This window comes from Argiope bruennichi, chromosome 10 (assembly GCF_947563725.1).
Source record: "Argiope bruennichi chromosome 10, qqArgBrue1.1, whole genome shotgun sequence".
Taxonomy (NCBI): Eukaryota; Metazoa; Arthropoda; class Arachnida; order Araneae; family Araneidae; genus Argiope; species Argiope bruennichi.
Genome location: NC_079160.1, coordinates 72,026,667 through 72,053,600, shown reverse-complemented (window position 1 = coordinate 72,053,600; position 26,934 = coordinate 72,026,667). Strand labels below are relative to the sequence as shown.

The 26,934-nt window shown below is 30.2% G+C and overlaps 1 protein-coding gene across 3 annotated transcripts; it reads left to right on the top strand.

The window, feature by feature from the left end:
* Positions 1-2,838: 2,838 nt before the first annotated feature.
* On the top strand, positions 2,839-26,262 carry LOC129988868 (uncharacterized). 3 transcript variants are annotated; one of them, XM_056097143.1, is made up of 3 exons: positions 2,839-3,011; positions 19,747-19,784; positions 23,657-26,262. In XM_056097143.1, exon 3 carries the CDS (start codon positions 23,734-23,736, stop codon positions 25,180-25,182), a length of 1,449 nt encoding a protein of 482 aa, XP_055953118.1. In that variant the 5' UTR covers positions 2,839-3,011; positions 19,747-19,784; positions 23,657-23,733; the 3' UTR covers positions 25,183-26,262. The 3 variants fall into 3 exon arrangements, with proteins under 3 accessions (XP_055953118.1, XP_055953119.1, XP_055953120.1); XM_056097144.1 differs by having other exon boundaries at positions 19,747-19,789; XM_056097145.1 differs by lacking the exon at positions 19,747-19,784.
* The last annotated feature ends 672 nt before the right edge of the window (positions 26,263-26,934 follow it).

The window sequence follows — 26,934 nt, the reverse complement described above, 5'->3', positions numbered from 1 at the left end:
GGGGAAGCTACGCTCACTAGTATTTTGGAACTGCATAGCAGAAATTGGCTTTTGTGCCACGTTGAGTGGAAGGAACTGTATTGAAAATGTCAAAACGCCTATTATTTCAATTATATGTCTTAAAATTTCCAAAAAGCACTGTTCTTCTGTCTTGCAGTAAGGTTATTTCTTTAATTAATTTAATTCTTTAGACATTCATTTATAAATTAGTGAATCAGGAACTGATTCCCACTCTCGCAGAATGCCATTTTAACTCCAGTTGTATTGAACGATTCTAACAATTCATCTCACTTTCGAGTTTTATCATCTTCCAAAAAATCTAATTATCTGAAGTCCAATGATATTCTATTTCTCTTGAGATCCCTTATATATATGTGTGTGTGTGTGTGTGTAATGATATTTAAAATTTAATTTAATCCTAATTAATTTCCTAATTTTTTAGCCTAATTCAGCCCATGTCAAAGTCATTCTAAAATATTCTCTTATTTCCTGATCCTATTCCACTTTTTCTTTCTGATTAATTCAACTGAAGCTTTGTAAAAATGACTGCATCATCGGTTCCACGTGCCGAGCGAAGGAATAGCTGTTTCTCTTGTCAAGGTCGCCACGTGTGAGAAATTCCAATCATAATCGACACGTGTCAGAAATCTCATGTTATATAAGATCACGGATAAAATGTTCAGTTGGCCTTCATTTTTCTTTTTTCGCTCTGTGTCGTTCTGTTTGTGTGTATGTTCGTCATTCCTGCTTGTACATAATGTGTACCTCTCCTGAATAAAATAAAATGACGTCAAAAAATCGAAAATCTCTTCAATGTCTTGGAAACTGCCTTCTGATTAGAAAATTACATGCTTATATATATATATATATGTGTGTGTGTGTAGTGTGTGTAAAAATATTTAACTTCACTTCAAGAGGAACAAATACAAATTCATAAGCAATTTTTATAAGCGTAAACCCCATTAAAATGAAATTAGCTAATGAGTTCAACGCAGATATGAGAACGTTAACACTCCATATGAGATGCAAAATCGTTAGCATTTTTATCTAAAAAACTGTTTTTCCAAAACTTAAAACTGAAAAACGCTCAATTGGGTGGGATAACCCTTCTCTCTTGTATCTTGTATATATATATATATATATATATATATATATATTGAAACTTTCTCACAAACTCTTTAATAAAGTTATCTATTTTCCCTATCATTAAATTGCAGATCTCAGGTAAGATCGTGAATAACACAACTGCTCCAATTTTTATTTTCAGTCCTTTACATAGGAATTTTATACTTCATAGAATAAAAAAAAAAAAAGTCGAATATATACTTTGGACGTTTTAGGGGGTGGGGGGGGGGTCGACTGATTAAAACCAAATTCGACACAGAGCCGCAAACAAAATCACTTACGAAGTTTCTATTTAAATAGATACATTTCCAAGTCACCTTGTTTGCACGCATGCGAAACTATAGATCAAAACCGGAAAAATCTCTTCATGGATTTAGTTCAAAATTTGATTTGGATTTAAGATACTTGATTAAAATTCTAAATCTTCTAAATTGTATGCATCTAATTCTTACTCTTTCCTGGGTTTGGTTTGGTTTGGTTATATTAACGTCCCGTTTGAAGCAACACAAGGGCTATTTTGGGACGGACCTCGTAATTTTGAACCACGGTCAGATGACGAGGACGACACCTGAGCTGGCACCCCCCTCTCCACACCACACCACACCAACGGGAGGACGTTTGGCATGACGGATTTAACGTGCAACAGACCCCCTTACACGATGGTTCTTCGGTGGAATCGGGTCACGAACCTGAAACCCTCTGGTTCCGAATCCGAGACCTTACCACCGGGCCACCGCGGCCCTCTACTCTTTCCTGGGAAGCGTATACAAATGTACTTTCAAACAGACTTTTCATGATTGGATTTCTTTCAAAACCTTCAAATTTGGTGTTAAGATCATATTACAAATTTCATTTATCTAATTCAGATCAGTATAGAGTTTTGAGTTATAGTGCTCATAGACAGACAGAAATAATTATAAAAACGTTATTTCTCAGAAAAGAAATCTGAAGGTGGAGATTCATTAACATCTCAAGTTTGATATTTTTTTTTTTTTTTTTTGACGATTACAATGTGTTTTTTTTTTTTTTTTTTTTTTGTAAATTTCGTTCACAAGAAAGTAAAAGTCAAATTAAATTAAACGCATTAAATTTATAACAAATTCATTCTATAATATTTCAGACTTGGTTTTTTTTATCCTCTTTCAAATTCTTTATTATTTAATTTGTTGATTAATCTTTCAATATAAAAGATTGGTGCAGTTCAAAATTGAATTTCTTAAGCCTACTGTTATGCAACAGTTAGTGTTAAGGTGCCAGGTTTTTATAATAATGATAATTACTATATAACAGTACTTCTTTTGTTCTTGTAGGTGGTTATGTAATAACGAATCAAATTCAAAATAACGTTTTGAGATTTAGTTATTTCCGCATTTCAATACCGAAAAAAAAAAAAATGCTACACGTACTGCAATTGATTATTGCATTATAAATGGCAATTAAATAATGGAGTTGTTCGATTTTCAACGGCAAAGTTTGTACGAATAAATACAATTCTTAATCGTGAATCCAAAATCCTTAAAATAATAACTGACTCCAGACTGATTTTATAGGATTATAAAATTATGGTACAAAATGATCGAAAATGACCTTTAATTAAACGAAAAGCTCTTTAATTGGAGTTGTTTGCAAGTGGACATCACTGCTGGATGTTGAGCAACCACCAAACCTTGTGGGCGAAGACTTTGCGGAGGCTTGGTTCGCGCCCACGCCCGATCTTCCAAAAAATAAGAAGGTTTGGATTTTCCGTCGAATAAACACCTGTGCTGGAATTCATTCGGCATACCAAAAATTGTTTTTACTACCAATATAATGATATTCTAAATAACCCCCAAGGCATAGAAGAAATATGCTGTCAAATTTTTAAGAGACTGGTTGAAATCTTGCAGGTATGTCTTTTTTATTATTTGTTTAAATTCATTAGCCATTGAACAGTTAAACATTGTACACTGTCTCTAGCATATGATTTTAGGATAATGTAGGTACGCTATTTTCGAAGGTATCTCTTACTATGAATGAATTTGCTTTAGTAAAATATTCATAAAAGATATAATATACAATAAAGTACCATTTATACGTCATTGTCATTTGCATTACATTTTCATTATTGGCCTAATTCATTTGTTACAATAGTAACGATAATGTATTTTGTTTATATGACGAAAAGGATGTAAACTTCTTTTTTTTTTCTTTCTAAAATTCGCAAATTTTCAGCCGCTTTCGTTATTTTTCCGTTTCTACAAAGAAGAAATTTTTATTATTCCGGAGTTATTCATTGTTGATGAATTATTAGAAAATCTGTTTGGTTTTAAGCCATAATGTAGATAGATGTGAAGATGTTCCAGTTACTTTTAAAGACGCAATGAATTCCGTAGAAAAACTCATTTTCAATGGAGTCATGTGAAAACATGAGGGATAAACATAAAATGAATTTAATACAATTAATAAAGCTGTTTTTTATACACGTATACATACAAAAAAAAATTGAAAAACTTTTTCAACCAAACACAATCACACTTAGTACATGAATTTATAAAATAAATTCATAATCAATGTACTAGACATATAAAAATGTATGACTTTTCTCAATTTTAAGATAAATGTTTAATTTTAAAATTTAGTTTTCATTTTTATGTCATAATATACAAACACTATTCTAAAAACATTTTAACATTTTAACTTTTAAATGAATTCACATTAGTAGGATCAAATTTACAACAATCAAAATTGTATATTAAAATTTCAATAATTTATTTTTTCATTTATACGCCGTTTTACATCATTTCTTCATTTCTTTAAAAGACGCACGAACGGTGCTTTACTGTACATTGAAAAAGGGATAACAAAAGCTTAAGGATAACAAAATGCCTGTATTTTGATTTGAAAATTGATTTATAAATATTCTTTTTAACATGATAATGTTTATAGAGTGGATATCATCTGAAAAGTGTGGCACGCGCAAAATAAAAATCGTTCAAAACTCTCCGCAGGGCAATCAATTGGAACTAGTACTAATAAATATGGCACGTAATTACTTTTTTGGGACTGTATATTCTAGGGGAGAGGGGGGGGGGAAAGGTTAGAAAATTTTAGTTTTATTTTAAATTTTAAAAAATTATAATAGTTAGTATTTTCTCTTAGTAATTTTGGAGAATAATATTGTATAGAAAGTGCTTTTTCACCATATTAAAATTCACAAAATTAGCATTCCAGGAATTCAAATTTTATAACTTTTTCGTATTCGAAGTAAAGAGAAAATATCGTAATCATCAGAAAATTCGAGCCAGAGGTTTTGACAAATCTACATTTTCAGATCTCCCTGCATTCGAAAAACACCTTTTTGTTATTATATCTGCCCGTGAACGCGATAACTCAATCAGCATGTGTGGTCTCTCCAGATCTTTCAAGCTCATTCTGTAATAAGCTTCTCATACCAGAGGACGTCTTGCATAGAAATTGCGTATAATAATTACGAAATTTTACCTTTTAGTTTGAATTTAATATTTTTATTCAATCTGTCGTGTCATCCTTGGTGACTTATTTGGCGATTAATCCTTGGCATGCGTTAATAGTATCTAAAAATTGAATTTGTGTTATAGACACGTTTCTCTCAACGAATCGAGAAAAAAAATTATGATGCAAAACTGCGCTTGTAGTCACAAACAACCATACCAAATTTGATATATTTAACTTATTGCGTTTTGAATAATCACTTTTACATGTTTCTGGAAGTACAGACTAACAGATAATCAATCCATTGTTTGATTTGGCTCAAAATTTGACAGATGTCTACACTATAGATTTTAAATCTATGAACCGAATGTTATGTATCTAGCTCTCTTCGTTTTATAGTTATCTTGTAAGCTTATATTCGAACAACCAGACAGATGGACTAACAGATTTTACTCAAAATTTGATAGAAAGATAAAAATTTGGTGTAAAGACCGTATACCGAATTTCAACCTAGCTCAAAACGTTTTTGAGTTATCTTTGTCACAGACAGACGGACATTTTCCAAAAATGTGTATTTCCAATAGAGGGAGGTCTAAAACATGTAGGTTCGTCAAAATCTCAAGGTCCATTTTTTTTATGATTACTATACTTTCTCTATACTACTGTTCAGTACTTTGCTACCAACGCGCCAAGTTGGCAAGCGCCCATTCTAGGGTTGCTCCTTTTTTGTAACTGCGCGGGGTCATGACCCGCCAGAACTGTTAAGAACTCGGAACGCGATGCTTACCGTTGGTAGTGGGGTTGACTCCATGCCCCTTCTCATAGAAATAAACCGCATTTTATAGAAGCATCGTTTTCATCCTTATAGCTACACCGCAATTCCTTAGTTTATTTAAATTAGTTACACCGCATTATTTAGTTCTCAATCTCAATTGTGGAGCCATCATAGACCTCCACAACATTTTTGGTCCGTCGGAGCCTGAGCGCACTGGATTTCGATTTGATATCCATTCAAATTAGTTATGGCAAGTGATTTAGTTGTCTTAAATAGAAGAAAGGGGAGTATTAGAGCACAGTTGACAAAACTGCGAACATTCATTGAAAAAAGAGAGCATTTAACTGAATCGACAGTGATTACCCAACTGGATATTCTTTCGAGAACAAGTACAAGATTTGAAGAACTGAGAAACGAATATTATAGGACTGTGTCGGACAATGACTTTGATCAAGTGGAATCCAATCTATCCGAACTCGAGGATGAAATTTTGAAAATAGAGGTAAGCCTCAAATCCATTTTACATGATCTCAAATCTACTTCTGTTTCTAATTCTACAAATGGTGCTATTATTAAAGAGTCCATAGATAAAGTTACTTCAATTAGATTACCGGAAATACCTCTTCCATTGTTTAACGGTAAAATAGAAGAATGGAATTCCTTTAAGCAACAATTCCTAAATTTAATAAATGATAATCCCAATTTAACTGAAAACCAAAAGTGCTACTATTTACGTTCATGTTTGAGAAACGATGCAAAATTGATAGAAACGTCTGAAGATACATATGATTCCCTTCTGAAAGCTTTAGTAGAAAGATTCGAAAATAAACGTGTAATTGTAGACACCCATATCAAAAATATAATTAATCAAGAAAAAATTGTTCATGAATCCGCGAAAGACTTACGCAATTTAATAGATTGTATTCTTAAAAATTTAAGAGCATTAAATGTTTTAAAATATGAACGTAATGAATTGTCAGATGCTATTTTAATAAATATAATTTTGCAAAAATTAGACCGCGAATCTCGAAAGCAGTTTGAACTTTCCTTAGTAAACAAGGAAGTTCCTGATTTTGATGATTTCATAGAATTTTTAGAAAGAAGATATCAAGTTTTAAATGCCATTGGGCACAATATTCCATACAAATCTAAATATTCGGATGTTAGTGAACAGAAAAATAAAGCACGAACTCTATTTGTTAAGCCATCGAATAATCCCAAGTATTGTATACTGTGTAGAAACGCTGATCATCCATTGCATAAATGCGATCAGTTTTTGCAATTATCCCCGCAAAAGCGATATGAAACTGTTCGAGAAAAACATTTATGTTTAAATTGTTTCGGATCTCACAAAATCGCTCAATGTAAATCGAAACACACTTGTTTCACTTGCAAAGCAAAGCATCATACTCTATTACACCGGATGCAGGTGTCCACAGTAAGCGATGACTCATCCTCAATAAATTCAAGGCAGACTCCCTCAGTTGCTGACCCCTGTTCGTCGTGCAACCCTTCCCCCCCGATTTCCTGTTTCGTTACGCAGAAGAAAAGAGTCATTCTAGCTACGGCTGTTGTTTATGTTTTGGATAGTTTCGGAACTGTCAGAAAGGGTAGGGCTTTATTAGATTCTGGAAGCATGTGTAATTTGATGACATCTGATTTCGCCAATGCACTTGGTTTAAAGAAAGAAAAAATAAATGTTCCAATATCAGGGATTTCCGATACTACTCTTAATGTGAAAAGAAAAAGTACCTCCACTATTTTGAACTCGGATGGTTCTTTTACTGCAACACTAGATTTCTTGGTCATTCCGAAAATCACAGATCTAATGCCATCCACATTTATTGATTTAGAAGGAATAGAAATTCCGCCTTACGTCCAATTAGCAGATTCGGAATTCTTTTCCCCCAAAAAAGTGGATATATTAATAGGGGCAGAAATATTCTTTCGTATCTTAAAAGAAAATAGATTTGATATAAATAATTCCTTAATTTTGCAAGAAACTGTATTTGGACATATACTAAGTGGAACAATTCAAGGTAAACAGGAATCACATCATTGTGGTTTAATCTCTCAAATAGATAACTTAGATAATTTGTTAAAGAAATTTTGGGAAGTTGAAAATATTTTAGATACACCTACATCTAAAAACAAAGAAGAATTAGAATGTGAAGAAAATTTCGTGCAAACTTATCGTAGGGATGAGCAAGGTAAATATATTGTTAACCTTCCTCTTAAGAAGAATATGCAATTAGGCAATTCCATTCAAACTGCAAAACAAAGATTAGATAGTCTCTGGAAGCGATTAAATAATGATCCGAATTTTTCTAATCTTTATTGTAATTTTATGAAAGAATATGAACAATTGGGTCATATGCAAAAATTAGATAATAGTGACAATGTAAAATATGTCATGCCTCATCATGGCATTTACAAGGCTGATAGTACTACAACAAAGTTACGTGTAGTTTTCGATGCCTCAGCTGCATCTACTTCAGGTGTATCTTTGAATAACTGTTTGCTAAAAGGAGGTGTTGTTCAAGATGACTTGTTTTCAATCTTATTGAGATTCCGAAAGCACAAGGTTGCATTTACTGCTGATGTCAAGAAAATGTACAGACAGATTTGGGTTAATCCTGAGCAGTGTAATTTTCAATGCATTCTTTGGAAAACTAGGAGTTCTGAGGAACCTTCATTTTATAAGCTTCTTACAGTTACATACGGCACCAAATCTGCTCCCTACTTAGCTACGAGAGTGCTAAACCAATTAGCAATAGATGAGCAACACAAATTTCCTTTAGCATCTGCTGTAACCTTAAAAGATTTTTATGTTGATGATGTTCTCTCTGGTGCAGATGACGTTTCTACTGCAATAAAATTACAGCAAGAATTGATTTCTCTTCTAAAAGCTGGTGGCATGGATTTGCACAAATGGTGTGCAAACAATGAAATGCTTTTAGAATCTGTTCCATCTGAAGATCAAGGTTATCAGTTTGGTGATTCTGATAAAAATACAATTAAAACACTTGGCTTGAAATGGAACCCAAAAGAAGACTGCTTTGGTTTCAATGTCACTCCATCAACTAGCATTCCCACAAAGCGAACTGTTTTGACTGATATAGCTAAACTTTTTGACCCACTTGGTCTTCTAGGACCAGTGACAGTAAAGGCAAAGATCTTCCTCCAGAGATTGTGGCTACGCAAAATTGAATGGGATCAAGTGTTACCACATCAGGAAAAGCACGAATGGGAAATATTCAGATATTGTTTAGGGGATATTACAAAGATGCAGATTCCTCGTTGCATTCTAACTGACTCCATCAAGGAAGTTGAACTACATGGTTTTGCTGACGCATCGAAAGATGCTTATGGTGCAGTCATCTATCTTCGTTGTGTTACTATATTGAATCATGTGAAGGTTTCTCTACTATGCAGCAAATCTAAAGTTGCTCCTATTAAGGTGATGACAATACCCCGTCTTGAGCTATGTGCTGCTGAGCTTCTTGCTAAGCTCGCTTCTAAAACTGTGTCATCTCTTAACCTGAAAATAGATAAAATTTGCCTCTACTCAGATTCGACTATAGTGCTGGCCTGGATTAATACTTCATTGCATCTGCTTAAGGTGTTTGTGTCAAATAGAATTTCCCGCATCCAAGAGCTGGCGAAAGAATTTTCCTGGCACCATGTAAAAACTTGTGAAAATCCTGCTGATATTATTTCCCGTGGTATGACTCCTCATCACCTTATGAACAATCATTTGTGGTGGAATGGTCCACAGTTTCTTCAACAAGTTACTGTTGAACTTAGTGATGAAAGTAACATTCCTACTGATGACGAATATTTTCATGAACTGAAAGGAGAGACTACTAAGACTCTAACTTTAAGTGTGGATGCTACATTTTTAGATTTACTTTTATGTATTACTAACAAATATTCTAAATTAATTCGTATTGTAAGTTTTCTTTTTAGGTTTTGTAACAATTTAAGAAATCCTAAGAATAGGTTGTATGGACCTCTTTCTACAGTAGAATTACAAAGGGGTAAATCATTCTTGGTAAAATCTGTGCAAGAAATTGCATTTCAGAGTGATATAAATTTACTTCTTCATGGAAAACAACCCACAGGTAAGATTAAAAATCTAAATCCTTTTCTTGATGAAGATGGATTTTTGAGAGTAGGAGGTCGTATTCAACACAGCAGTGTAAATTTTGACCAGAGACATCCAGTTATCTTACCTGACAAAAGTAATTTAACAAAAAGTATTGTTATGTATTTTCATTTGAAAAATTTGCATATTGGGCCACAAAATTTATTGTATTGTGTTCGTAGAGAATTCTGGCCCTTAAATGGAAGGAATGTTTGTAGAAAAATTGTCCACAGTTGTATTACCTGTTTCAAAGCAAAACCTTTGACTAATGAACAAATTATGGGCAATTTGCCAAAAGAACGTGTGAATGTAAATTCTCCTTTTAACTGTACAGGTATCGACTTCTGTGGACCGTTTTTCATAAAGTATAAAGGTCAAAGGAAAGGTTTATATCATAAAATTTATGTTTGTATATTTATCTGTATGGTTACTAAATGTATTCACTTAGATATTGTTTCTGATCTAACTTCTGAAGCATTCATTGCATGCCTCAAAAGGTTCTTTTCAAGACGAGGTAAATCGCAATTTATTTTTAGTGATAATGGTAAGAATTTTGTAAGTGGTAATTCTGAATTAAAGAGATTAGCTCTTATTGTAACTAAACATGATGAATATTTATCAAATTTTTTATCTGAAGAGGGCATTCAATGGAAATTTCTTCCACCCAGAGCACCTAACTTTGGTGGCTTATGGGAGGCAGGTGTCAAATCCTTCAAATACCATCTCAAACGTGTTGTTGGAGTTTCAAAGTTAACATATGAGGAATTTTTTACTATTCTGCATCAGATCGAAGGAATTTTGAATTCCCGTCCTATTACTCCTTTGTCTAGTGACATGGACGATCTGGAAATTCTGACACCTGGACATTTTCTCATTGGTAGGCCAATCACATCCATTGTTGAATCAAATTTAACAAACACGGAAAATAATAGATTGAATTTATGGCAAAGAACCTCAAAAATGGTACAAGTCATATGGAAAAGATGGCAAAATAATTATTTAAGTACTTTGCAACAAAGACATAAATGGATAATTAAGAACCAAAATTTAAAAATTGGTGACATGGTTTTGCTCAAAGAAGAAAATCTTCCATGTTGTAAATGGATTTTAGGTAGAATTGTAAATGTATTCTATGGTAAAGACAATGTAGTAAGAGTAGTAAATGTTAAAACTCATTCTGGTATCTATAAACGATCCATTTCTAAAATTGCACTTTTGCCATTGGAAGTCTAATTTCACCTTACATAATTCATTTCTAAATGTGTACCTTGAAATCTGTAAGATTCTCTTTAATATTTGTAGCGAATATTATATCTAAAAACTGCAATATTCATTGTTATTTATCTTTATTTGTATTTTCTTTTCAGTGCTAGTGCAACTATTTGTATTTCTTAAGAATTATTAATGTCATTTTGTTATTTTCATATATTTACTGCATTAATTGCCTCCCTTGTTTTTACAAAAAATGTAATTGATGTAATTATTGAAATGTATATTTCAACGGGGGCGGCATGTTCAGTACTTTGCTACCAACGCGCCAAGTTGGCAAGCGCCCATTCTAGGGTTGCTCCTTTTTTGTAACTGCGCGGGGTCATGACCCGCCAGAACTGTTAAGAACTCGGAACGCGATGCTTACCGTTGGTAGTGGGGTTGACTCCATGCCCCTTCTCATAGAAATAAACCGCATTTTATAGAAGCATCGTTTTCATCCTTATAGCTACACCGCAATTCCTTAGTTTATTTAAATTAGTTACACCGCATTATTTAGTTCTCAATCTCAATTGTGGAGCCATCATAGACCTCCACAACAACTACTTATAAGAGAAAATAAACACGGTTTGAACTAAACAGATAAAATTACAGTTTTTACACGAAATTTGTAGATTTCTATCATATTTTGAAACGAATTCATTTAAAGGAGATCTGTCTGTCCGGTTATCCAAATACAAATTAATACAAAACCTACAAAACAAAAAGAGCTAAGTAGATGAAGTTTGTACATAGATTCAGCATTTAAAGTATAGAACTCTATCAAATCCTTCAAGAGATTGGCCGTCTGTCAGTCTGTTTTTCACATAAATACAAATATAATATAGTGCAATGACTTAAACATATGAAATTTGGTAAGAAATTTTATGACTACAATTATATTTCTGTATCAAATTTTTGTTTTAGTCGGTTCAGAAAAAAGGCGTTCAAAATACACATTCGGTTTTCTGATACTTGTATATAAATCGCATTCCAGGGATAAATTGCTAACTATCGTAAGCTAACAAGCTCTTTCGTAACTATTGACAAATCGCATTCACATAATAGTAATATACAAACATATTTCTTATTTACTTTTACATATTTTATACGAGACTACTTCACCTGGTTTTCGTTAAATCTTTTATTTTAATTTCAATAAATTTATAAAAATATTTTACAATAAAGTTTCAAATAATACTTTTCATTACTTTATTTTTTTCATTTATACACATGCTTGTTTCGACAAGATTCAGCACATTTTTTGCATGCAGATTAACACTGTCATAAAAGTAAATTTTTTAAAATAATATGAAAGAAGGCAATTCAAAACGGGAACCTTACCATGCTTCAATATTACTAATAAATTCTCTAATCGGTTTTAATCCCCTTTAAATTTTTAAAACAAATATTAAAACTGGGACTATCTGAAAAGAAGAAAAAAATTAAAAAAAAATATCCCTGAAAGTGAAAAAGAAAGAGAGAGAGAGAGAAAATAGATTCTTTAGATTTAAAAAAAGAAATATCATGGAAAACAAACGAAACTTTCGGCAGACGATTTAAGAAATGAATGCATTTGCTTACTTGTGCATAACTGTTGAATGAAAATATTAAAGAATAAGTCGACGTGCATTTTCGAGTATATTAGAATCCGATTATCAATGACTCAGAAGTATTTAAATTTAAGCTGTATGAAAATGATGGATAACAATGAAAAGATAACAATAGGAGTGATGATCTTGACGGTTCATAATCATTATTTTTCCTATCCTTGATCTTCATTCTTTTGCTATTTCCTTCCGGTTTGGTGCGAAGTCAGAACGGCAGGACTATCAGCTTTTCGGTCGACGACTTAGGAGATTGGTTGAGAATTAAACGTAAAGCTACGGTATTAAGCTTAATTTTGAGGCCTGCGAGTATTTAAAAGCTTTCTCCGGATACTGCAGGCTTAATATAGTTTTTATTTACTTGATCATTTGTAAAATATAAGATATTTTTTGGAAGCGCGGGGAGTGGGAATTTTAGAATGAGTATTAAGTTATAGCTTTTAAAAAAAGAACTAAAATTATTCACGAGAGAGAATTTGTTTGTTTGTTTTCTTCTTGAAGATAGTTCGCAAAAGAGTCTTGTCTTAAGCTTACTTATGCCTTTTTTAAATTTCGAGCTGATTATTCGTCATCTACGTAGTTTTTTAATTACACATTATAAGAAAGAAACTGGCGCGGCTTAAAAATAGAATGTGGTGGAACAGAATTCAGAGGAAGGCACTGGACCACCCTGGACTGTACAGCCAAATATGATGATATTATATAATATTGCCGCCTTTGGCGACCAGCTTGTGTGGCCTAGTTTACTAATTTTCTAGGCTGATTTTTTAGATTGTTAAAGGATTAATATGGAATGTTATTTGGTGTGACTGGAAACATGAATTTAATTGAATCAGTTTACTGCAAATTCAAATATATATATATATATATATATATATATATATATATAAAATAAAAACAGAAGTGAAATTTTTATTACAGAGTTAGAAATCGGCAAAAAAACACGACTGATTTTTTTTTTTTTTTGATGGATGAGTTTGAATTCCCTCGTAACATTTCAAAAAAGTTTGTGTGCCAAATTAAATTGAAAAATATTATTAAAATCAAGGAGGAAAATTATGCGGAATTCAAAGTAATATCATTAAAAAAAATGTTTTGAGTCTTGGAAAAAAATTATTGTTTTGAAATATATCCAAAACCTCAATTTCCAAAGACAAGTTACAGCAATTACTTATCTAGCGACGGTTAGGCCTTTTTTGCGCTCGATCAAACTCTCTGTTTCTTAATTTCTTCTATATTTTCTTTGATCTATACCAGAAAATGATATATACTTCTTGACCAGCTGATATTTTCTAAATGGAACTGGATTGAGTTCTCCTTTTACCATATACCCTCAAAGAATTCCTCCAGAAAATTTCTAATAACATTTTGCAGCTCCATTAATTAGTTAAGCGAAGCAGCTGCAAAAACATTCAATAAAGCAATCTGAAATGTTTGTATAATGCTTTGACTATAGCCATTCAATAATAAGTAATAAGAGCTATTTCTGTGCTACCTACGTTAGTGTTTTATATATTATATTATTATAAATTTATTACTAATTAACAATCTTTAGCGACCAGATGGTCAGAAAGGAGTAATGCTCTTTAAAATTTTCATTTAAATATTTATGTACTTTGATCTCTTAATAGCTTCTTCAGAAAAATATTTTTAAGCTTCAAATTTCGATAACCACATAATTTATAGTGTTATAGAAACCTTAAGATATTTTTTTTTCATTGTACTAAATTTCTCTTTAATTTGCTGTCAGCTAGCTGCCTTAGGATTTAAATTTAAATTTGAAATGAAAGAGATAAAACTTCAATAAATATGAAAACTTTTTTTTACTGAAATATGACTACAAAAAATCGCATATATAATTGTAATCTTAGGTGTACCAGAGAATATTTAAAAAAAAATAATTTATGCAATATTTTAAAGGAATATTCAAAAAAAATTTCACAGATTCATTATAAAATTTAGTTTTATCTATAACAAGATTTAAAAGAGGTAAATAATGTTTTATTTTATTTCAATTAATAAATGTACTTCTGAAAATAATTATGAAGTTTAAATTTGACCCAGTCCTTTGATCCTATAAACCATATTCAGTAAAATTATCTTGGCTATCTAACTATGGCTGATGTTCATGATATTCAAAGGCAATAAAACTTTGAATATCATGAATATCATTATTTTCGGACAATCAACAATTTTCTTAAACAATCAGTTTTGGGAGAAGTCCAAGAGCTGATTGGTGAAATTTTCTTCCAGACGGTTGATAAAGAGGTATAAAATCGTATGCTTTTATAGAATAGAAACATTCAAATTCCAGTTATGGAATAGAATATTTTAATTAACTCAATCAGATTTAATTGCAAAAAAAGTGTAACTTTTTTTTAAAAAAAAATATTAGTGTCTTAGAAATTTTTTATTAAATATGACTCGTAGAACAGAGGATCTCTATAAAAATTTAAAATTCGTAATTCATAAAATGTTTATTGATTCAAAATACATAAAATATAAATATTTTTTCACTTATACCATTTTTTATTAAATACATACGCCAATCAATAAAAGTTTAGAAATTAGCTTTTGGGCACTGATTAGAGTGGATAGCCTTTATATATTAAACCATGTTTGACTTAAATAAACCTGATTTATTGAATTAATAATATAAATATTATAAAATATTATAGAAAACCTTTTCTTGGATTTATTTTTTTTTAGAAAATATGCTGTTTTATATTTATTTCTTTCATGCAGACAGATGCTAAAAATTACACTTTTCTAGATAAACTGGGTTTTTCAGGTTGCACATTCTATCGGTGCACGTGCGTGACTTACTGGAATCTTATAACTGGCTGAGTGTAAACCCTCTTTAATAGTTAATTTATTTTTTAATTTGAGCCTTTATCAATGTTAAGGCAAAACATTGATAAATGGTAATTTCTTCCCATGCACGTGTAACATGCTCATGCCGGTTACATTTTATTTTGAACGAAAATAAATTCTTGAAAAATATAGCTAAAATATTATTTTTTAAATTCATTGAAAGTAGAAATAAATTTATAGGTTAAAACATTGGTATCATTAAAAAGATAATTTTTTGAACTTTTGACCCATGTTATGCAATAATATTTTCAGAAGTTATCGCGAAAAAAATGCCAAAATTTCGCTTAATTTTTAATGGATTAAAATTCTAAGTAAAAATTCAAATATATATATTGTTTCGAAGTGCACATTCTCGATCTCCAAGGGTGCGCCAAATTTGGTCAATGAAGTGAAACGATCTGGCCTGAAAATCGCTAACACACACGCGCACAAACATTCATAATTGTTATTATTTTATTAGAAATTGAAATCATTGAAAGGCTCTAAGAAAATTGTGCAATTATTAGAGATTGTGAGGGAGTTAACATTCAGTAGAAGCATAATGATTTCAACTACTCATTTAATGTATTAAAAGCATTCAATGTGTTTGTAGACAAAACAAAAGCACATTTTAGTAGATATATTTCTGTTATTAAATAACTGATAAAACCAAAGAATCAGTCATCCAGTCCAACAATGAATTCAATTTTACCATTTTTTTTTCATATGAAAATTTATAACTTTTAGATATGTTATCAATTGTCATCCTTCCAATTTTCGAGAAAGTCTTTATACCAATCTCCTCCACCCCCAACCCCAACCCCAAAAATCGTGCTATAGCCCCCAACCACCATCATTGTCGAATTTCGGCAATATTGTATTTTATATTAAAGTTCATGACTTCTAGACATATTGTTATGATTCTTCACATGCATTCCATTTTCAATAAAAATTCTAAAATACTATTTCATAGTATTTTTATAGGGAAATAAACACGGTGAATTGTACCAATTTTGCCAAATTTTCATACGGATCTTATACCCCCCCCCCCTCAATATGACATCATCTGTCACCGGTCCCCCAAAATTCTCCATTTTCAAGATATATCGCAAAATAAAACCTTGACATCATCTCCAATCTCAATAGCTGTTTTTGATTTCGACAATTAATCTCGTCAATTCGGGTGCAAAACTAATTATAATGCTTTATGCTTATTAAGCAAATATAATTTTAAACGGTACTTTCATTTGCTGTGATGAGGTGTAGTTCGACGAAAATGGTTGACATGATTAAATTAATACCATTAATATAATGCGCGAACGGTTTGTCGTCGAAAGTGGCTTTTTATTATAAAATCGTCTGGTACGTTCCAGTTTTAATGAATGTTTTTTTCGTTAATTATAAATGTATAGAAATTTTTCCTCAGATATTGTTTTTTTTTTTTTTTTTGTATGATGGTTTTTTTTTCATACTTTACTTATTTCAAATCCAATAATTTAACTTCACAAATTTTGATGAAAATGTTGGTGCAGAAAGAAACAATCGCCGCTATTCCCGCCAGATGTCAGCAGCAATCTTATGAAACTAGAAGACGGTTTTAACACATGAATATCATCTGTAGAAAATTTACAAAGTTGAATAAAAGAAATAAAATTAAATATAGAAAAGAATCTGCTATTTATGAATTATTTCCTTTTCCGTGGAAACTTTATTACAAATTTTAAATATTAATACTACTTTCTACTTCTTAATTCTTCTTCATTAAAAATTAAAAATTATTAATAAAGCTTTTTATATTTCATTTGTATTATTTCCCAATAAATATTTTTGAGCAATAAGTTGGCAATTTTTTAAGGATTATAACAGTAGAACGAACCTTGCAGATCATTTGAAATATGATTTATTTTAAACTAGCCGCCTTTGGCGACCAGCCGGTTCGCCAATCTTAATGTTCGTTAAAATTTTAATAATTAAATATTTTATGCAATTTCTACTTTAATAGCTTCTTCATCAAAATATTTTAAAACTTCAAATTTTGATTATCATATAATTCATTTATAATATTATAAAGGCCTTCAGTCATAACGTAATATGTATCTCTCTCATTTTCTGTTAGCACCCGTAGAATTTATGCTTTAAATTAAAGTGGAAAGAATTTATCTTCAATTAATATAATAATATTTTTTACTGAAACAAAGCATTTTTTTATAATCTGATTACTGAAAATAGAGTCACTCAGCGTTTAAACTTTATGGGCACTAAAGAATATCTTTTTTAAATTTATGTAATATCTCAAGAGTTGGTCAACAAAATTTTCTTAGATTCATTATGAGCAGATAGATTAATTAACAATGTTTAAATTTAAATGCATCAAACACTAAGAAAATAAAACGAATCGTTTAAAATAAACGGTTGAAAACGGTAGAATTTATGCTTTAAATTAAAGTGGAAAGAATTTATCTTCAATTAATATAATAATATTTTTTACTGAAACAAAGCATTTTTTTATAATCTGATTACTGAAAATAGAGTCACTCAGCGTTTAAACTTTATGGGCACTAAAGAATATCTTTTTTAATTTATGTAATATCTCAAGAGTTGGTCAACAAAATTTTCTTAGATTCATTATGAGCAGATCGATTTATTAACAATGTTTAAATTTAAATGCATCAAACACTAAGAAAATAAAACGAATCGTTTAAAATAAACGGTTGAAAACAGGTTTTAAAAAAACTACTTAAAAAACGTTGTACTTAAAACTATAAGCATATACAGGTTGTCATGGCAACAATCAGAACAGAATGCGCATGCGTGAATTTTCTTCGCCGGTTACGTAACGCAAATACGTGATTTTTTCTAAGCCAGTTGGGGTAACGCTATGCGGATTAGAAATTTTTAATTTCCTTTATTCTGTTTTATTTTAATTCAAAAGTACTTCAGAATGAATCTGAAAGAATGATTCATTAACAATGTTTAATTTTAAATGCATCAAACATTAAGAAAATAAACAGAACCGATTGAAATAATCCGCCGAAAAATTTTAACCCTAGCCTCATTACTGTTGGGAGGAAAAAAAAACTGAAGCCTTTCTCGTTTGGCGCTGGGGATAATGGAAGATTTTTTTGGCGGAAAAGTTGGCGGTGGGGAAAATGTAAGATTTTTTTGGCGGGAAAGTTAGTTTTTAATTAATAATTAAAATTCTAATTAAAAATTCGAAAAAAGAAACCCCAGGTGCACATTCCCAACCTCCAAGGTATACATGTACCAAATTTGGTAGCTGTATGTCAAACGGTCTGGCCTGTAGAGCGCCAACACACACACACACACATTGAGCTTTATTATAAGTATAGATGGGTTACTCATAGCCGTTTTCAGAGAAACGAAAGTTTCCACAACTTCAATATTAGAACATTTATTTAAACCAGCAGGAGTGGTTACTTCAAAACGTTTTTGCATATTCTCTAATAGACTTATCATGCCATAGAAAGCCTTACATAGAATCGTCGTACAATAGTTACAAAATATTAACTTTTGGTGTGAATTAACATTTTTTTTTTTTTGAATCTATCGTGTCATTCTTGGGGAGTTATTTGACGATTTATCCATAGCATGCATTAAACGTATCCAAAAATCGAATTTGTATTTTAGGTTCCATTTTTTTCAATCGACTAAAACAAAAATTTAACGCAAAACTGCACTTGTAATCACAAAATTGCATACCATATTTGATATATTTAAGACATTGCGTTTTTAAATCATTGTGCTTACATTTTCTAAAAGTATAGACCGACAGACAGTCAACCATTGTTGGATTGGCTCAAAATTTGACAAATATCTACACTATAAATGGGAAATATCTGTACCGAATTTTATCTATCTAGCTGTCTTCTTTTTGAACTATCATGTTAACTTATATTCGAACAGCCAGACAGATGGACTTCCTCTGAATAGATTTTACACAAAAATTGATAATCTATAAATTAGGTGCAAAAATCGTATACTGAATTTCAACCATCTAACTTATAGCGTTTATGAATTATCTTTGTCATAGACAGACAGACTGACATTTTGTAACGAACCTGTAATATTGTTTCCCTGCGTAATTAATTTCAAAATAAGAAAGAGTTTTGCAGTTATATCTAACGGATGCCGAATGAATGCCATGTCAATAATTCCGTACTTGGCGACCATTTGGCGACAAAAAGAAAGTTTTAGAAAATACAGGAATTATGGCAATGTCTGTATTATAACTCGAGAATCGCATTCAGATTGAATATTTGCATTCGATCGAATCCGTATCTAACTTTTAAAAATATCTTGCTTTCAAAATAATATTGAAAAGACTTTATATATACTTTACTATTATAAAAATATAATAAAAAGTTTCTTTAAAAAATTACGGCATAAAATATTTTGTATGTTCCTGACCTACCATTCTTAGTGTATTACTTACTTAAGATTACTTATCAAATGATATTTTTGATGTTTGTTCTAGATATAGGAATGTGAAGTTATTAAAATCTTTTCATACATTTTTTCAGAATTGTTCTTGGTGATTTTTCCACGAATTAAAAATGAGGTAAGGTAAGGTTATTTCCTAAAAATTTATTTTTGCTAAATAATGTATGATAATTTAAATTAAAGATTTTATTATTTTAGTCTTTCTTTTAGTTCCTATTTTAACGATATTTAACAGAAGTACTCGTTTTCTAACATAAATGTGTTAATCCTTACTTTTTGCATGACATTTTACATTAACACTAAGATCGAATAATTTTTAGCATACAAAAGAACATACTTCCGTCAAAAATCATAATTTTTGGGAAAAACATAAGACGGAAACGCAATTACATTAGCTTTACCTTTACGATAAATTTATCTGAATTATCTCAGTATTATTTATCTTTGTTCCATACGCTTTTTTATGATATATGATATGCTTTTTATAAGTTTTTTAAACATCGATTCTACACATAATAATTGTATTATTTTATTTATTCTAAACTAAATATTTTAAATTCAACAATTTGGAATATTTTTAATTTAAATTATTTAATTAATGCTTGTTGAAAATAATCAGGAAAAAAAGCTTTAAAACACAGCAAGCGAAGAATTAATTCATATAAATATTCCAAGAACAATAGGATCAATTCAGTTAATACAGTCACTTGACGATCTCAATATATTTTAAACTTTTACCAAATCGGTCGATGCAGTTTCCCCAAAACTATCTGATATAACGGTGTTATCACCCCCACTTCCCGCATAAAATCGTGAATCTTGGCCAAAGCCTTGCATGGCATTGGTGAATATTAATTACGAAATATAATCTCTGTCTTGAATCTGGCATTTTTACTAAATCCAGCATTTGATCTTTGGCGATTAATCCCTTGCATGTGGTTTATATTCATGTATTCGAAAATCGAATATACATTTTGAAAGCTTTTTTCATTACGTTTTGAATTATTGTGCTTATATGCACGCGGAAGTACAGACAGATAGACGGTCAATCTTTTGACGGATTTGGTTCAAAATTTGATAAGAATCTACATTACATTCAGATGTTAAATCTGTATACCAAAATTTATCTATCTAGCTTTTTATGTTTTCTGATTATCGTGCTCACTTGCACTTAGACAACGGACAGATAGATATCCTCAAAGTGGATTTCGCCCAAAATTTGATAATGCAAATTTGGTGCACAGTTCATATACCTAATTTCATATATCTAGCTCAAAGCATTTTCGGGATATAATTTCACAGATAGACTGACATAATTTAATAAATGTATTTTTCGGACTTTAGAAGCTTCGAAACATGGAGATTCGTCAAATTCTAGGTTCATACATGCAAAAATAAATATAAAAAAAATTATTGTCTTGAAAAAAAATTTAAATTGTATATATTTAATTTTAAAAAATGTCCTGTGAATGAAGAACATCAATGTTTGCTTGCTTCCCAAAGCTTATTGGTTAAACACTTTTCTTTATTTATTTGAAGAAATATAATATACTATTGAACATAAAAGGATTATTAATGATTTTAAGTAAAGTATGATGAATTTTAACGAAATATTTTTTGGCTATTATTTTAATAAGCCTAGCTGTAGAGAAATATTAAGACCACTAGTTACTGAAGTACATGCATGTTATTATTCTATCGAAATTCAAGAACATTTAATCCTATCTCCAGGGTTTTTTCCCCTCATAGTTTTAAGTTTTTTAACTGCTTGGATTTTCTACGGCATTCTAAAAAGTTATTCTTAAAAGATTTTTTTATATTCCAATTATTTTATATAAAAATTAATATATTCTGTTCATAAAAATAATTAAAATATATCCTTTTTTTTCATTGTTTTCCCTGCTTACCTAAAATAAAATTTAGCAGAAAGTGGATTTTTTTTGAAAAAGTAGGAATTACCTTCACTGGCTATATTATTTCTAAAAAAAAGATGTTCTCTAAAATTGTAAGCTTGAATGCCAAAATATAAATTCTTTTTAAAACCTATATAATTTATATTATTAAATCATATCATTATCGTGATTTTAATGAACATTTTAGAGCTCTCCGAGTTCGAAAAACCAATTTTTGAATTATGTCTGTCTATCTCTGAACACAATAACTGAAAAGTTAAAAATCAATTAGAGAAATTTGACATATATATGGTCTGTACTCCAAATTTGTAGATTTCTTTCAAATTTGAAACAAAATCTTTCAAAACAAATCTATTCATCCAAATGTCAGAAAACAAGATAATTAAAAAACGAGCAGTGCTAAATGAATAACATTTGGTGCACAGATTCAGCATTTAAAATGTACACATGTATCAAATTTGGAAGCAAATCGTCAGGACACTGATCATTTGTCGTTCTGCACTTAAATGAGATAACTCAAAAACTCAATAAATTAAATATATACATTTGGTGTAAGATTTTGGGATTACGATTGTAATTCTATTACAGAAGTTTAGTTTAAATCAATCGGGGGAAAAAAATCACCCAACATATATTTTCAGTTTTCTGGTAGTTTGATTAACCGTATGTCAATGATTAATACCCAAGATCACTAGTTGACACTTTCGTAACTATTGTTCTCCATTGGCATACGGTTCAAAATATACAAGTATTTATTATTTGACAGTTCCGATTAATGGAATTCTTTTCTTTTCTTTTTCTTTTTTTTCTCTGTTTGGTTTGTAAATGTTTAGATAAAGAGGTGATATCTCTTCGTTAAATAGGGGCAATGAAATGATAAAAATAATTTACTTTTATATTTTTTCCATTTCTATTTATTATTTTTTTTTTTTTTTTTCATTAGCAAAACCGGTAACTACATAAATACCTTATTAGAAATTTCTTTAGCTCCTTTGAGCTAAATTTATAAATTTGTCTTCTTTATCTTTGTAGTTACAAATGTTATCTTTCGTACTGTAATTGGCTAGATATTTCCAAACTCCTTTTGCAAAATTTTGTCATTTTCATAGATAAAATATTCTCATTAAGCATTCTGTTTCGAACTTTTCATTTAAGTTCTTGTTTAAAGAAAAGTTGCTGAAAACTATATTATTTTATAGAAACTATTTTTTTTCAAAAGATTCAATATACCTTCCATTATTTTATTTGAAGTTAAAACTGAACAATTTTCTGATTTCGTAAAAATGTTTAATTTTTTTTACTGATTTTGAGAAAAATTTTATTGTAGGTATATACGCAAAATTTCGCTTCCCTTTTTTAGATGTGTTTTTCAAACTCTTTTTTTTCAGTCTGTTTCAAATTTCTACCTACTTTTTTCTTTATTACGGATTAATACCTTACGCTGATACAATGATACTTATTCAGCCCTCAGATATATTGCTTTCAGGACTTTTATAGTTTACTAAACAATGGGACTACTTTTTCATCTCAAAAAATGAAAATAAATAATCATCAGCTTATTATTTATTTACAAATGCCACTTTATAATTTAAGAAACCGTTGTAATTATCTTTTTATAATTTAATGATTAAGAAAAAACGAAATTATTTAAATGCAAACGATTTAATCAATGTATTTACAGGTCTTGTTTAAAAATGTAATGCAAACGATCATTTTCACCAATGAATTTCTTACAGTTTAAAAATAAAATTGCTTGAAATGTTTTCCTCTAATCTAAGAGTACATTTATGAAAGATTATTATAAAACTAATATAATAAAAGAATTAATTAATTATTTTCATATTCTCCATAAGAAAACTCTATAACGTATTCTCCATGGAAAAATTTGGAGTTTTCATATGGAAACTTATTTCTTATTTTCTCTCACCCTTATTTATTTATAAACTCGTTTTCTAATGGAAACGTAGAAAACTCTATAAAATATTTTATCAATCCTGTATTTAATATCTTGTAGTATTAATTTGTGCAGTTCTTCGTTCTTTTTTAAATACTATACTATTTTCCATCTCTTTTTCAGACAAAGTTGATCATAACCAGCTAAACAAACCATTCATATCCCTGAAAGAGAAAATCATATTCTGAAAATGAAACAAAATGAGAAGCAAAAAAATATGTTTTATAATTATTCTATTAGTTGTATGCTCTCTGTTGTATCTGAGTAATCACTATATAAAATCAGAAAATGGTGCTCTATATTTTTCTTACCATAACAATGCACGGAAGTTAATAAAAATTCCAAGCATCGTAGTACATTCAACAAAAAATCGAAGCGAAAAATGTGCGAAAATTTTTGCTAGCTGGAAAATTTCTATTCAAAGAAATAACAAATGGCAAAAACTTGAGCAATATTCTCTTTTTCTGTATTCAGCCTACAAAGACAATAGATTACCAAATAATTATTATATTCGAATACTTGCAATGTCCAAAGGCAAACTTGAGAAAAGAATTTTCTGCATGTTCTGGTTTCAAGATTACAAAACTTCCGTAATCGAAGCAGAAGTAGATGAATTATGGGTTGCATATTGGGATTATGCAAATCCTCGTGAATATTACAGGCCACTTCTGATATCTTGTGCAGTAAACGAACATTCTACGCCAATAGCTGTGTCAGTAATTACAAAGCCATGTGTTGAGCCAACCAATGTTTTTTGGTTTAACTCAACGCACTCTGATACCAATCAAACCAGAGATTTTGCAATTTGTCTAAAACCGTTAAATTTTCAAAATGATATTTCCTCACGACTTTTAGAATGGTTAGAACTGCAGTTCCTTCTTGGAGCAAGCAATATAACGATTTACATGTATCATCTGAATCAAAGGACGTTCGAAATGCTTCGGATTTACGAATCATCGGGACGTATCGCTATTATAAATCACACTTTGCCAGAAAACAACTCAAAAAATTTGTCAGAATCAGAAAGTTCCTTGGATAAAGCAATTTGGCAGAAACGCCGCCATGAGATGTTGATTTACAATGATTGCTTTTATAGACACATTCAATCTCACAAATTTGTAATCAACTTAGATTTAGACGAAGCGATTATTCCACTGAAACATAATTCATGGAAAGAGCTTCTGGAATTCATAAAGAATAAACATCCAAAAGTTTTTCACTCAGCATCTATCTCAGTGCGTAATGTTTATTTCTTCGAAAAATTTGGCGACGAATCCAATTCATCATTGCCGAAGTATTTCCACATGTTAAGACATTTGAGAAGGTCAGTCAATTTCACACCTCCAGGTTTCGCACAAAAAAGTTTCTTTCAAACCCAACATGCTATGAGTGTTTCTAACCATTATGCCCTGAAGTCATTGTACCCTGGAATGCGAACAAGCACATTAATAAGTGAAGACGTAGCACAGATGCATCATTATCGTGCCAGCTGTCCACCAAAGATGGAAAAAGAATGTAAAGAGAATTACATGAAATTCCAAAAAAGAGATCCAGCCATCTTAAGATTTAAAGACAAATTAATCAAAAGTGTAATTAAACGAATTAAGGAGCTAAATTTTACTATTGTGTCTGGCGATGCCATATTGTAATCTTTAAAAAATCGATTTCACAAGAAAAAAGCAATTAAATGAAACATCTATAATAATTCACAATTATTTTTTCTCTCACTTCAACAACAGAATTTGTGGAACATAAGTGTAGGGTCAAAATGTCATTTTTCTGTTTCCATGGAACACGCCAATACAGTATTTGTACTAACGTAAACTTGTCTAAACTCTTCTACAAGAAAAATGGCGTTTTCAATGGCAATCACTGAAACGGATTAAGCTTTTTGGGATCCTCAAGGCAGTACGAGTTATAGGACCTCCTTTTCGCCTCACTACGTATACCAGATATTTTTTTTATTGATTTTTATATAAATAGTTTTATGTAGCGAATTCTAATAAATTGATTAATTACAGTCTCTTTAGAAAAATTTGATTTTAGTATTTCGCATATAAAAATAAATTCAAGATTTTAATTTAAAAGCATTTTTAAAAGAACTAGTGGGGGAAAAAAAACTTTTGAATATAATCTAAATGCTATTTAATTATAGAATATAATACTTTTAATTATAAAGCAATATATTGTTTAAAAGTTTTAGATAATAAAATTCAAAATAAGTAAGACTAATAGATTATGTTCTAACTTTTAAATGATACTTTATTTTAATTTGAATGAGTTCTAGTGCACAGTCGTTATAAATTAAATGAAAGCGTAAGATTAATATGCTTTAAAACTATTGCAAAAAAATAAAAAAAAAAATCTATCAACATTTGGGAACCCCTGATTTTGCGATGCCCCTAGGAAGTTACCTATTTGATAATTGGCCCAAAACGGAAAAGAACAGAAAAAACATATAAGCACCAAATGTCAATCAATTTAGTTCTGTTGTCTTTACGGTCCAATTCGACGCAACACGAGATATTTTGGGACGAACTTCTCCAATTGTAAATCAAGATAAAATGACGAGTGCAACACTGATTGGACTGATGATGTCAATAATTTCTAATAACGTCATCTTTTTTAAGTAAAAAAAGTTGGTATCCTTTGATTCTAAAATAAAATTTATGACTTTTGATCAAGATAATCATCCTATTTCAAAATTAAGCACAGTTTGTTTCAGAATTCCGCTGTATCACATTTGGATGATTTTACTCAATAAAGATAAAGAAATGAGTAAGATCAGCTTTTTTTTTTTTGAATCGTATTATTTAAATTTGAAACTTCTGCAATGTTTTGTGTGCAACTTAGTAAAAAATAAACATTTCAGTTTCTGTTTAGTTGAAATCAAAATCCTCTGGGCGGGTTTTATGTGAGAATAGCAGAACTAGAGTGTTTTTTAAATATAAAAAAAAATGGGACTGTCAAGCAATATAATTCAATTTATTCAGTATATCAGTAAATGACTCTAACAAAACTTTCATATAAAAATATACTTGGAAAATACCATTATTGCTCAGACAGACATTCATATACGAAATGTCTCTTTCGGATTGACATATCAGACTTCATTCACAAGAAGAAATAGCTGTTTTGTTATTCCATATCATTCAATAAAATACACAGACAATAAATGTAATCACACTGCAAAACACTAGTAATTTTTTTTAGGTAACTACAATACTTCATAATTGTTCTATTATACACACACTGATTTAAAAACAGACCATATGAAGGCAATGTTTAAATAAGTGTAAATATACAAAATTCTGACAACCTATTTTACAGTAATAGCTCAGAAAAATATTGTAATATAACATTTTAACATACATTAAAAAATTAACATTTATCTCAAACTT